General features: G+C 42.6%; 1 protein-coding gene across 1 annotated transcript; it reads right to left on the bottom strand.

Annotated features, from left to right (window-relative positions):
* Window positions 1-740: 740 nt before the first annotated feature.
* MAGOH (mago homolog, exon junction complex subunit) lies at window positions 741-12,892 on the bottom strand. Its single transcript, XM_007978697.3, has 5 exons — window positions 12,717-12,892; window positions 9,629-9,687; window positions 7,644-7,754; window positions 2,778-2,860; window positions 741-960 (listed from the first exon to the last, which is right to left on the bottom strand). The coding sequence occupies exons 1-5, from the start codon at window positions 12,802-12,804 to the stop codon at window positions 861-863; spliced, it is 441 nt and encodes a 146-aa protein (XP_007976888.1). The 5' UTR covers window positions 12,805-12,892; the 3' UTR covers window positions 741-860.
* Window positions 12,893-13,695: the final 803 nt, after the last annotated feature.

The raw sequence follows: 13,695 nt of genomic DNA, 5'->3' as shown, positions 1-13,695 counted from the left end.
ACCTAAAATATTTGTATCTATAAAAGTTGATTTTAAAAACTCCAACCACCATACTATTTCATACCTAAATCATCAAACCAGTGTTAAATTTCTTTAATGGTATTAATCCTACCTTTTTTTTTTTTTTTTTTTGACATGGAGTCTCGCTCTGTCACCCAGGCTGGAGTGCAGTGGTACGATCTTGGCTCACTGAAGCCTCTGCCTCCTGGGTCCAAGCAACTTTCCTGACTCAGCTTCCTAAGTAGCTGGGATTACAGGCTCCCGCCACCACGCCCAGCTAATGTTTGTATTTTTAGTAGAGACAGGGTTTCACCATGTTAGCCAGGCAGGTCTTGAACTCCTGACCTCAGGCGATCTGCCGGCTTCGGCCTCCCAAAGTGTTGGGATTACAGGTGTAAGCCACCACATCTGGTCTAATTTTACATTTTTTTGAATCATTATCCAAATAGGGTCCAAACATTGTATTACGTGTCTCTTAAGTCTCCTTTATAAGCTCCCATTCCGTTTCCCTTGTAATTTATTGAAGAAACCAGATCATTTGCCATTTCTTCTCAATATGGCTGATTGAAGTCCCACTGTATTTTTAAAACATGTTCCTGTATTCTCTTATTTCCTATAAAATGGTAGTTTAGAGAGTTGATTAGACTTGATTTTGGGGCAATACTTCACATAGAATGTTAGTGTTTTACAAAGTAATTGAGAACAGTTCACATGTTCAGATCTTTATAAAATAATAAAAATTGGATTTTATCACTTATTTATTAAAGACAATCATTTATAGTTTATAAAAAAATACTGCCCTGATATACACAAAATTTTCTACTCCCACCCACTCCCCCATGTCCACACCAATATTCAATCTAGATTGGTTTAATCTTGAAGTGTAATCCAATAAGACTGAAGACCAAACACTTCAGGTCCTGGACAAGATAATAAAATACTCGTAAGCCTTCTGGATCCCTAAAATGCAAAAGGAAAAAAAAAAAGTTTAAAACATTGAGAGAAAACTGGCGAAAGATACCATTTAATAATCCCAATTATTTCTCTATCAAGATGTTCCTTGCAAAGGAACATTAAAACTTTGCATTACGGTATTAAAACTTTGACCAATCAAGTGTCCCTAAAAAAGGAAAAGACTATATATTAAAATGGTATATTATGAGGTAATTTAAATATGCTGAGTTTTTAATATAGGGAAATGCTTACATTAAGTGAAAAAATATAATTAAAATAATCAACTGTATTTTTTATGCTTTTTAAAAAGTATATATTCTATTAATGCACAGAAAAAAAGACTAAAAAGAAACACTGCAAGATATTAATAAGGGTTGTCTGATTGATAAGATTGTGGATGACTTTCCCCTTTCTACTTTTCTACCTTTCCTGTATTTTCTACAATGAGCATGTATTACTTTCAGAGTTAGGAACACTTTTTTAAAAAGTAGTAGTACTAACCAGGACCAAGAGGTTGAAGATTACTGTGGCATTACTGGCTAAGAAGGAGGAAGAGTGCCCAAAGGAAGACAATCATGCCCAACATTTGCTAAAAGTGAGCCGTATCTAATCCTGAATCCTCAAAACTTAAGAGCCAAAGAAGTTGCCAAATTCTAAGGATTCTTTGTAGTACATAGGTTCATGCCTCAACTTGATAATCTACCCCACTGACAACATGAATTTTAAAATTTTTATCCCTTTTCAACAAACCAATGCTTTTGTAAAAAATAATAAATTTAAGGCCAGGCATGGTGGCTCACGTCTGTAATTCCAGCACTTTGGGAGGCCGAGGCAGGCAGATCACCTGAGGTTGGGAGTTCGAGACCAGCCTGGCCAAAATGGTGAAACCCCATCTCTACTAAAAATACAAAAAAGTTAGCCAGGTGTGGTGCCAGGTGCCTGTAGCCCAAGCTACTTGGGAGGCTGAGGCAGGAGAATCACTTGAACCCAGGAGGCGGAGGTTGCAGTGAGCTGAGATTGCGCCACTGCACTCCAGCCCAGGCGACAGTGCGAAACTCCATCTCAAAATAATAATAATAAATTTAAAATCAAATAAAATTTAGATCCTAAAAAATGTCAAGTTTCACTGAAGTCAGATTTTAAGATGTGCCAGTCTGAACAGTCACACTAAGAAAGCTATTCAGACTCGGTAACTCTACGGTTTATCATGAGCACTCTTTTTTTTTTTTTTTTTTTTTTTGAGACGGAGTCTTGCTCTGTCGCCCAGGCTGGAGGGCAGTGGCCGGATCTCGGCTCACTGCAAGCTCCGCCTCCCGGGTTCACGCCATTCTTCTGCCTCAGCCTCCCGAGTAGCTGGGACTACAGGCGCCCGCCACCTCGCCCGGCTAGTTTTTTTATGTATATTTTAGTAGAGACAGGGTTTCACCGTGTTAGCTAGGATGGTCTTGATCTCCCGACCTCGTGATCCACCTGTCTCGGCCTCCCAAAGTGCTGGGATTACAGGCTTGAGCCACCGCGCCCGGCCTATCATGAGCACTCTTTAGGCATATTCCATTTTTTTTTCTGGCTGCTCCTATGCATTAATCTGTATGTGTGTGTCAACAAGAAGAATGCAGTAGCAATGGCTGAATGAAACACTAAAAGTAATAGGAGCAAGTTTTCAAAAATAATTTGGGGTCCCTCCCTAACAAGGAGGACAAAGCTGCCCACCTGCATTTTGCATTTGCCCCAGATCTTCCCATAATGGTCCCAATTTGGTTAAGGTTTCTTACCAAACTGCTCCAAAACAGACACAACTGGATGTAAAGATCATGCACACTTACTTGGATTGATTGACATCAATAAGGGAACCAATTTTTGATGTTGTAAAAGAAATGTGTTCATCTCCAATGACGATTTCAAGCTCCTAGAAACATTTTAGAAAATCTAAGTAGAATTGGCTTATTCATCAAACACACAGGATTAATCATTTGCCAAATCACACAAACTTGACTACAGACGGTCACAAAAACAAGGGCACTTCACTCTGAGCACTGAACTGTGCTGGACACTAGAAACAAGAGATAAATACAGCTCATATTTAAAAGAAGTTGTACCCTCAAGGCTCTACCATTTCTCAGATTTGGAAAAATCTACGTAGGTCTTTTTTTTTTTTTTTCTTTTCCTGAGACAGTCTTGTTCTGTTGCCCAGGCTGGAGTGCACTGGCATGATCTCGGGTCACTGCAACCTCTGCCTCCCAGGTTCAAGTGATTCTCCCGCCTCAACCTCCTGAGTGGCTGGGACTACAGGCGCCTGCCACCATGCCCTGCTAATTTTTTTTGTATTTTTAGTACAGACAGGGTTTCACCATGTTAGCCAGGATGGATTTTTTTATATTTTTAATAGAGACAGGGTTTCACCATGTTGGCCAGGCTGATCTCAAACTCCTGACCTCAGATGATCCGCCTGCCTCGGCCTCCCAAGTGCTGGGATTACAGGCATGACTCACTGCACCCAGCCTATGTACTATTTTGTATGAGTTTTCATCATCAACAATGTGGAGTAACATGAATATATCTATGTTTTAAAAATGCCGAACGATTGGACTGGGTATGGTGACTCACACCTGTAATCCCAACACTTTGGGAAGCCAATGCAGGAGAATCACTTGAGCCCAGGAGTTTAAGACCAGTCTGGGCAACTTGGCAAAACCTCATCTCTACAAAAAATACAAAAACTAGCTGGATGTGGTGGCGTGCATCCGTGGTCCCAGCTACTAGAGAGGCTGAGGTGGGAGGATCCCTTTACCCCAGGAGGTCAAGGCTGCAGTGAGCCATGATCTCATCACTGTACTCCAGCCTAGGAAACAGAATGAGACCCTGTCTCCAACAACAACAAACAAAAACAAAAACTAAAAGATCTAACCTATCTAGGCAACTTCCAGACCTTAGGTTTGATCCCCACTTTGTCACTCCCTACCTGTATGATGGTGGGTCTCAATTTCCAAACAGTGACATGAGTATCACAAACCTTCAAAAAGGATCTATGTGTAGCCTGCTGGGTGCTCAGTATTGTTCTCAGTGCTCAGGACAGATAAGTAAAACCAAGCAAACCAAAGAGCTCTGCCCTGTGGAATTTATATTCTTGTGAGCCCTACTTACTTTTTCTTCTTTTTGATTCATGTATACTTTTTGTTATAATTCAATCAGAAAATAGAAAAAACTGAGATGTTTCCAATACTCAGATTTATAAATTATTGCCATACTTGTGTCAGATTTTTTTTAAAAGAAATAAAATATTACAAAATTTATGTCTCCCATTCTGTTCTCCCTCCTGTATCCCCTGATTTGTTCCATTCTTGTTTCAGATTTGGTAGTATGTTTTCACTTACTTCTTTTTAGATACAGGGTCTCACTCTGTCACTGAAGCTGAAGTGCAGTGGTAGGATCATAGCTCACTGTAACCCTGAGCTCCTGGGCTCATGCCATCCTGCACCTTTAGCCTCTCGAATAGCTAAGACTACAGGTATGCGCCACCATGCCCAGTTAATTTTTAGGGTTTTTTTTTTTTTGTGTGTAGAAAAAAGGTCTCACTGTGCTGCTCAGGCTGGTCTTGAGCTCCTGGCCTCAAGCCATCCTCCCACCTTGGCCTCCCAATTTAGAAAAAAAGTGCTGGGAATGTAGGCATGCGTCACTGCGCCTGGCCTAGACGTGGTAGCGTGTTGTAAAATTTTTACAAAAATAGTCATATTATACATACTTTTTGCATTTTTCATTCCACATTGTTTTTGAGATTTATCAATGTTGAGTTACACAGATCTAGCTCATTAGTTTTAAATGCTATAGTATTCCATTTCCCTACTGAAATAAACTTAAGTTCTGAATTTTTGTTCCTATAAACAATGTAGCAAGAATATTCTTCTATACATCTTATACATATGTGAAAATGTCTCCATATAATTCCTAGTATTTTAAATGTTCCCAGATACCACAAAATTACTCCCTAACACAGTTATACTAATTTTACTCTCACTCTTTTCTCGTATCATTTTTTAAACTCGGCAGATTTTTTCTGTTGTTATTCTAATGGGTCTGAAATGGTATCTCACTGTTGTTCTTTCATTTTACAAATGAAGGTGTAAATCTTTTCACATTTATTAGCCACTTGTTTGATCTTGTAAGTTATTCATAACCTTTGCACATTCTGCCACGGGACTGTCTTTTTATTACTTTCTAATTCTTTATATATTCTGGATAGAAAACTCTTGCCAGTTTTATGTTTTGCAGATACCTTCTTCCAGTCTATGGCTTATCTTTCAACTTTATCTTGCCATCTTTTGTCAAACCTAAGTTGTAAAGAAGTCAAATTTACCAATCTTACCCCTTAAGGAGTTTTTAAAACTCCTTCTCTATCCATAAATAATAAAAGATAGCCTATATTCTGTTTAAAATTTTTGATTTCTATAGCCTAATTTAAAAACATTCCATAAATATGTCGTCAGCTGTCCTGGTACAATTTGTTAAATAACTCATTCTTTTCCCATTAATGTGAAAGTCCACCTCTGTAGTATGCTGTTCCAAGTTTCCATATATTCATAAGTTGGTTTCTGGGCTGTCTATGCTGTTCCATTGGTTTAGCTGTCAATTCCCGAGGCAATATCATACTATAAATGACCACAGTTTTATAAGAAATCTCCAGTATTATTTTGGCTACTCTTGCCTCTGATTTTCCATGAATTTAATGCTTATTCTATTTGATTTTAACGGGAAAAAACCCTACTGTGATTTTTATTTGAATGAAGAGTGAATTTATAAATTACTTTGTTGAAAACTGACATCTATGTGATACTGAATCTTCCCATCCACAAAAACGATACATACTTTTGTCCTTCTATAAAGCCCTTTCAGGTTTTGTACAACTTGTTAAATGCATTCCCAAGTTCTTTATTAACTTTTCTTGTAATTATTAATGGGACTGATTTTAATTACAGTACCAATGGCTTATTGCTGGTATAAAGGAATATGCCCTTCCCTCTTCACAGAATTGTTGTGATGGTTGAACAAGCTAACAGAAATAAAAATTTTATAAATGGTAAAGCAAAATACATATATATGATATTACTGAGATTCCTTGAACATAAATTAAAGTTAACTTTAGTAAGTACTGAGGGTAGGATTTTTAAAAAAAACTCTTCTTGAAGGGTTGGTCCATCATTTTGAGTTTATTAGGCATGAGTTTATATGGGTTTTCATATTAATTTAACAAATTATTATTGGGCTTTTACTATACATGGGCACTATTTTAGTCACTGGAGATATAGCAGTGAAAAAATTGAAAAGCAAGTAAGACAATTTTAGACAATAAGTGCTACAAAGACAACACATATCGTGATGAAACTGAAAGCAAAAAGAAAACACACACACACACACACACACACACAAAGACAGCACAACAGATCTTTTTCTTAATGATGGGAAGAGACTTCTTAGATTGAATGGACAGGCAAGATATCACTGAGGAACCGACTTTTGAAGACCTCAATAATAGAGAGAGTCTTGTACAGAGTTAAAGGAAGAATATTTTAGGCAGAATGTGGCAAGTGCCAAGGCCCTGAAGTAAGAACCACCTAGGTATTTCTGAGGAACAGAAATGAAGCTAGTAAGGTTTGAACACCATGACAGACTGGAAGCATGGTAAAAGATAAGGTGGGAGTTTAAATTTTAAGTACAGTGGGAAGCCATTGGAGTTTAAATCAGTGGAATACATAAGCAAATTTACATTTTTAAAGATCACACTGGTCAGGCGCGGCGGCTCACGCCTGTAATCACAGCACTTTGGGAGGGCAAGGTGGGCGGATCACCTGAGGTTAGGAGTTCAAGACCAGCCTGGCCAACATGGTGAAACCCTATCTCTACTAAAAATACAAAAATTAGCTGGGCATGGTGGTGTGTGCCTGTAATCCCAGCTACTCGGGAGGCTGAGGCAGGAGAATCACTTGAACCCAGGAGGTGGAGGTTGCAGTGAGCTGAGATCACGCCACTGCACTCCAGTCTGGGCGACAGAGCGAGACTCCGTCTCGGGAAAAAAAAAAAAATTACACTGGCTTTCAGGATGGAAAAATGGATGGTATGGAACAAGAGGAAAAACAAGGGAACCTATTAGAAGTCCAGAAGTCTGGATTAGGATGGTAGCAGTCAGAGTGAAAATACCTTTTCTGTTAATTGAGTTCAATATGACAGTGGCTTTTATTTTTTAGTTACCAAAACGGTGCTCGGAATGAATATATAATGTATATAAATACACATGAATTTAAATACATATACTGAATTATTTGTATGATTTTCCTTTCATTAGATTGGTGAAATAATCATGTTCTACTTCTCTTTGTATCTCCACAATGCTTTGTCCATAGTAGTTAGTAAATGAGATAAGCAGCAAAAGCTTTAAGTGGAGGAGGGAGTGTGGGGGGTCCTAAGAAGAAATTCAAGGCTGGGTTCTTGGTGGCCAGCAGCACTTGTTCTCTCTGTTCCTTCCTGTGGGATTAATGCTTCCTTAGACCAAGGTGCTGGCAATCTGCTTTCTGCAGGACTGACCACCACCACCACCACCACCACACACACATGCACACAGTTTCACTATCATATGCAGAGCACTAAACCTCATCTTATTTGTAAGATTTCTGCACTACAGGATAATCAATAAAACATACCTGCCGGCCCACTCGGTCAGGAGGAGGCCACAATGCATCATCCTCTTTGGTAATTTCACTGTCATCAATTATTCTCTTCAGTTCCTCCATCACGCTTTTATGTACATAAGCCTGAAAGCAAGTTAAAAGACAAAATGTATATTGTATCCTTAAGCAATGCTTTGACTCAGATAGTGATGGAAGATAAAAATAACTGTTCCTGCAGACTTATTTCTGGCATCTCCTTAAGTGGGAAGGCATTCATGCTCAACCTCGGCATGATGCAGATGAGGGACAGGGTCAGAAGTATCTAATAAACTGCACCTCAGTCCCCCATCTAGCTGTTACTACCTCCTGGTACATCCTGTTCACATGGCCCTTCCGCCTGTCCACACAGCCAACTCACAAAGAAACCCAAAATAGATCTGTGAATGCCCCCTGCTATGGTTTGAATTTTTGTGTCTCCTCCAAAATTCATGTTGAAATTAATCCCCAATGCAACAGTGTTAATCGATAGGGCCTTTAAGAGTTGATTGGGCCTTGAGGGCAGAGCCCCCATGGATAGGATTAGTGCCTTAGGAGACAGCTTAAGAGAACTAGCTGGCCCCTTGCTTGTTCTTTCACCATATGAGAACACTGCATTCATCCCTTCTGGAGGATGCAAAAACAAGGCACAGTTGTGGAAGCAGAGACTGGGCCCTCACTAGACACTGAACCTGCCAGTGCCTTGATCTTGGACTTCCCAGCCTCCAAAACTGTGAGAAATATATTTTTACGGCTTAAAAATTACCCAGTCTCAGGTATTTTGTTATAGCAAAACAAAAGAGAGAGCAACACCTACATGCCCTGGTTTTTTTTTTTTCTGAGATGAAGTCTCACTCTGTGGCCCAGGCTGGGGTGCAGTGGCGCAATCTCGACTCACTGCAAGCTCTGCCTCCCGAGTAGCTGGGACTACAGGCACCCACCACCACGGCTATATTTTTTTGCATTTTCAGTACAGACGGGGTTTCACCATGTTAGCCAGGATGGTCTTGATCTCCTGACCTCGTGATCCGCCTGCCTTCGCCTCCCAAAGTGCTGGGATTACAGGCTAAGCCACCGCGCCCGGCCAGTTATTCTTAACTAGGTAATATGCTCCTGAGGAGCAAAATGTATTTGAAAAGATATGCCTGTGTAAAAAAATAGTGAGGATGTTGACATGTGTGAATAAGCATAAAACTGATAGCTAAAACAACAGTATGAAAAATATATGCTAAGACATTTTCAAAGGTGGCAGAGTGGTTAAAAGAGTAGCTTTGATGAAGCCTTAATGATGTAGTAGAAATCACAGAGAGGAGAATACAAACTTTACTGGGGAATTCCTTTAATTGGGAATTCCTGCTGTATCTCTTACTAGCAGGGGTAACTCTGAACAAGTCTCATAATTAATACCTGGGCCTTTATTTTCTTATTTGTAAGGGGGCTATAATACCCTCCCCCATCACATGGGCTTATAATCAGGGTTAAATAAGATGCCATGCCTGACATCTAACATGCATTCAATGATATCAACTGCTTTCCCATGCTCCCTTTCCCACTCAGATGCAAATTAAATAGCTCTCCATTGGGTACTATGTGCCAGGGAATATACAGAGCACTTTAAGTACAACACATTTAATTTTATGACAGCACTTGGGAGTGGGAGGTAGCTTTTATTTTCCCTGTTTTTGCAGGTGAAGAAACAGAGACTTAATCAAGTTCAGCCAGGAACTTGCCCACGGTCACATGAGGTAGTAAGCAGCAGACTCAGGGTTCAAACCAAGGTATGTCAATGGTTACCAGTAATTGATTCCACATTGTAAAATAAAAAAATCCCAACTAAAAGATGATTTGGGAAATAATCCAGAAGCTGTCTACAGACATGTCTCTCTCCCTGTTCTTTACCTTTCAATACTACTAGATACAACAAAAACAATGCAAGACAAAAAGTTGAAATGTAGAAAATGAAGGCCTCTCAGAAGGCATACCTCTTTTCTGATCATGACATCATTCTTGTAATTGCTGTTGTTGGCATATCTTAACTTCCCTGTGGGGACAAAAGCCAAATTCAACATATAATAAAAACATGAATAAAGCATCAATGCCATACCAAGACTATCGGCAGTTGCCTAAAATGTATCCAACTTGCTCAAAGTGTCTAAGAGATTTATTATTTACTCTTAAGGCAGTTCAACAATACTAGTCTTTCAGTTCTTCACTTCAGGCTTAAACAGCCAAATATACAGCTGAGACACAACTACTGCAAAAAGCAGCTCAGGTGAGGTAAAAACACAGGCAGGCTCTTTTCTGACTTTGTTGAATCACATTTTTGCAGGTGAATGTTCTGAAAACAGGCAGAGTAAATGATAACTTACCAGCACATAGGACCTCCTGAGGCTCAAATAAGTTGTGAAAACATTTTGAAAACTGTAGGATGCTGTTTACATATATTATCATGTGACTGTGCCACACTCTATTTCTGCGATGGAAAAGCTGTTGCTTTTATCACTGAGCACATTTGGTACACAAGACCCTTTGTCCATGTGTGCATCTAACAGGTTAATGTGAATATATGGTGGGGATGAGGAGAAAATAGAAGGAAACAGAAGACATGTAGACTAGAAGACATACGTGTGAGATGAGCCCAGTGAATTTATTCCAACAGTCTCTGTGCTGTCTCTCTGCCTCAAGTTTCTTCACATTCAGTTCACTGTCCATACAGTGGACAAGGTGATGTGGTAACAGATCTATCAGATTAGGTTACTCTAATACTTTGATAAAGTCAATGGCTTTCCGCTGCCTTCCTGGTTAAAATCCGGCCGGGCGCGGTGGCTCACGCCTGTAATCCCAGCACTTTGGGAGGCCGAGGCGGGCGGATCACGAGGTCAGGAGATCGAGACCATCCTGGCTAACACGGTGAAACCCCGTCTCTACTAAAAATGTAAAAAATTAGCCGGGCGTGGTGGCGGGCGCCTGTAGTCCCAGCTACCTGGGAGGCTGAGGCAGAAGAATGGCGTGAACCCGGGAGGCGGAGCTTGCAGTGAACCCAGATCGCGCCACTGCACTCCAGCCTGGGCGACTGAGCAAGACTCCATCCCAAAAAAAAAAAAAAAAAAAAAAAAATCCAAACTCCTCAACATGGCTTATGGCTAAGCCAAGTCCCTGCCTGGTTTTCCAGCCTCACTCCTGCAATATTCTTCTTTCACACAGCTGGAGTCGAACAACTTGGTTTCTGCCTGAAACATCCCAAGCACTTTTTGGTTTTCAGCCTCTTTGCATGCTGTCTAAAATGCCTTCTTGACTCATCTTGGTCTCCTAACCAATACCTCACATCCCCTCCTCCCATCATTTTATGTAGGAAGCCTCCTCTGACCCTCAGGCTTGGCTAGGTGCCCCTTCTCTGCTGCAAGTCTCCTCTGTTTCTTTTTACCACAACACCTAATACGCTGTTTGGTCCCTGCTTACAAATCCATCTCCCTCACAGTCCGGGCCTGTCAGATACATCCTTGTGGCCCGCTTAATGGATGTTTTCTGTCATCTTTGATTCCTCCTTCCTTCACCACAGTGCCTCCGCCAAAAAAATCCTATCAACGATCAAAGTCCAGTTGATTCTGCCTCCAACAGTTTCCTAAATCTTTCTCTCCATTTCTACTATCTCTGTAGTCCCAACCGACATCTTTTTTTTTTTTTTTTTTTTTTTTGTGACACAGTCTCGCTCTGTCACCCAGACTGGAGTACACTGGCACTATCTCGGCTCACTGCAACCTCCGTCCTAGGTTCAAGCAATTATCCTGTCTCAGCCTCCCGAACAGCTGGGATTACAGGCGTCTGCCACCACGTCCGGCTAATTTTTGTATTTTTAGTAGAGACGGGGTTTCACCATGTTGGCCAGGCTGGTCTCGAACTCCTGACCTCAAGTTATCCGCACACCTCGGCCTCCCAAAGTCCTGGGATTACAGGCGTGAGCCACTGCGCCTGGCCCCCAACATCTTTCTTGTCTTGAAAACAGTCTCCTAATCAATAGCCCTGTTTTCACTGTTGCCCATTCCGCACCCAATAACCAGAATGCTTTTTCAAGAACAGATCACATTTCTTCTCTGCTTAAAACCTTCCAAGCCCGGCCAGGCGCGGTGGCTCACGCCTGTAATAGCAGCACTTTGGGACACCGAGGCCAGCGGATCGCCCGAGGTCAGAAGTTCGAGACCAGCCTGGCCAACCTGGTGAAACCCTGTCTCTACTAAAAATACAAAATTAGCCGGGCGTGGTGGTGGGTGCCTGTAATACCAGCTACTCGGGAGGCTGAGGCAGGAGAAACGCTTTAACTCGGGAGGCGGAGGTTGCAATGATCCGAGATCGCGCCATAGCATTACAGCCTGGGCAAAAAGAGCGAAACCCGTCTCAAAAAAAAAAAAAAAAAAAAAAAAGGCCTTCCAAGTCCAAACTCTTTACCATGGTCTATAAAGATCTACAAGGTGCGGCTCCTACTACCTATCCGACATCATCTCCTGCCATCTCCCAGCTCACCACTCTTCAATCACACTGACCACCTGAGACATGCCTAAGCTCATTCCCGCCCTGCAGCCTTGACTTCTGGTATTCCCTTTGGGTAGAATGGTCTTCCTTGTGAGCTTCACAAGGCTGGGTCCTTCTTGCTAATTAGGGCTCAGCTGCAATATACCATTAGAGCTCTCTAATGGCCAACCTATCTAAAAGCAGCCCATCCAGCGATTATTCTACCATATTTTCTGACCACTCACTGCTATCTGGAATCATCTTTTTATGATCTCTCTCCCAGCAATAAAACACAAGTTCCACGAGAGAGGAAGTTTGTCTATCTTCGCTGCCGTATCCCCAGAGTGGAACAAAGCCTGGCACACAGTGGGCGTTCAGCCAACGTTTGTTGTATGGATAAAAAGACGCCGTGGAGCAGACACAGGGGCGCTCCTTTCAGATCCGCACTGCACAGGTCTCAGCCCCTTCCTCCTCTAGTTCCCCACAGATTTCCGACCCTCTGCCTCCCCACTCGCCCGCCCCCAGGCCTGGTCCCGCTCCCGGCGGGCGGCAGGCTGCTTTTACCGTCCGGTCGGAACTCAAACTCCAGGAACTCGTGGCCGAACTTGCCCTTGTGCCCCACGTAGTAACGCAGATAAAAGTCACTCTCCATGGCTCCCAAAAGACAACCGAGCCTGAACTTCCAACAGCCAGCCGCACTGCCGCGGTCTGCGCCCGACACTGACGTTTGCGGCGGCGCGCGGAAGTGACGTCAGACCACGCCGTCGCGTAATGGAGGGGTTCCTTCTCGCTAACCTATTCGCCCGGAAGTGGCAATAAGACTGCCACACCCCCTCACGCCTAGGAGGTAACGAACTTTGTTTAACCCGGAGGCGGGGCCGACCAGTTCCGCCTCTCCACCTGGACGCGGGAGCGAGGTTGAGGTTGGTACCCGCTGGGTTCTCTCCAGGCCTGAGGCCGAGAGCCAGCCGCCTGCCTACCTCTGGGCTTTGAACGCGGGGTCTAGTGGCTTCGCTTAAAGATCTCGGGCCGAACACCCCGAGCCTTGCGCCCGCCAGGCTCAACCTCAGTTCACAGGACCCCCCCCCCGACTTGTGTGAGTGGTACACCGCTCTTTACCGTCTCTGGACCTAGGTCATCTCGGCAGTAAAATAGGGTGAGATGACCCGACCTCCCCGGAGGATGCCGCGCACGATGTGTGTGCTTCAAGATGGCTTCCATTGACCTGAATGAACTGTTAAGAAAGCCCTCCTCAGTGACGCCTTCCCTGAATCCACAGTGGAGATTGCCGTTTCCCTGGAACTAGTTCACCCACACTTACCCATTTCGTCCTTTTCCACCTTTTATTTCTATCTTTCTGCCCCACTGATCTCTAGAATAGGTGCTGTGAGAAGTTATTTGATCTCCCACTCCCCAGACATCCCACTTACGGAGCAGTGATTCTCAGCCTGGCTGCACATTGGAATTACCTGGGGAGCCTCTAAAAATACTGATGCCAGGGCTCTACCCCAAGCCAATTAAAATCTCCAGCGCTGGAACTGGG

The sequence above is a fragment of the Chlorocebus sabaeus genome, chromosome 20 (assembly GCF_047675955.1).
Source record: "Chlorocebus sabaeus isolate Y175 chromosome 20, mChlSab1.0.hap1, whole genome shotgun sequence".
NCBI classification, from domain to species: domain Eukaryota; kingdom Metazoa; phylum Chordata; class Mammalia; order Primates; family Cercopithecidae; genus Chlorocebus; species Chlorocebus sabaeus.
Note: the sequence above shows the minus strand (reverse complement) of the source record. Positions and strands in the feature narration are given on the sequence as shown.

What these genes read in the sequence shown, in the direction of transcription:
- MAGOH (XM_007978697.3), bottom strand. Translation starts at nt 12,804, where the DNA reads ATGGAGAGTGACTTTTATCTGCGTTACTACGTGGGGCACAAGGGCAAG. An exon ending in GTTTGAGTTCCGACCGGACG is followed by an intron (nt 9,688 to 12,716) that starts GTAAAAGCAGCC and finishes TTGTCCCCACAG; the next exon opens with GGAAGTTAAGATATGCCAAC. An exon ending in ATGTCATGATCAGAAAAGAG is followed by an intron (nt 7,755 to 9,628) that starts GTATGCCTTCTG and finishes ACTTGCTTTCAG; the next exon opens with GCTTATGTACATAAAAGCGT.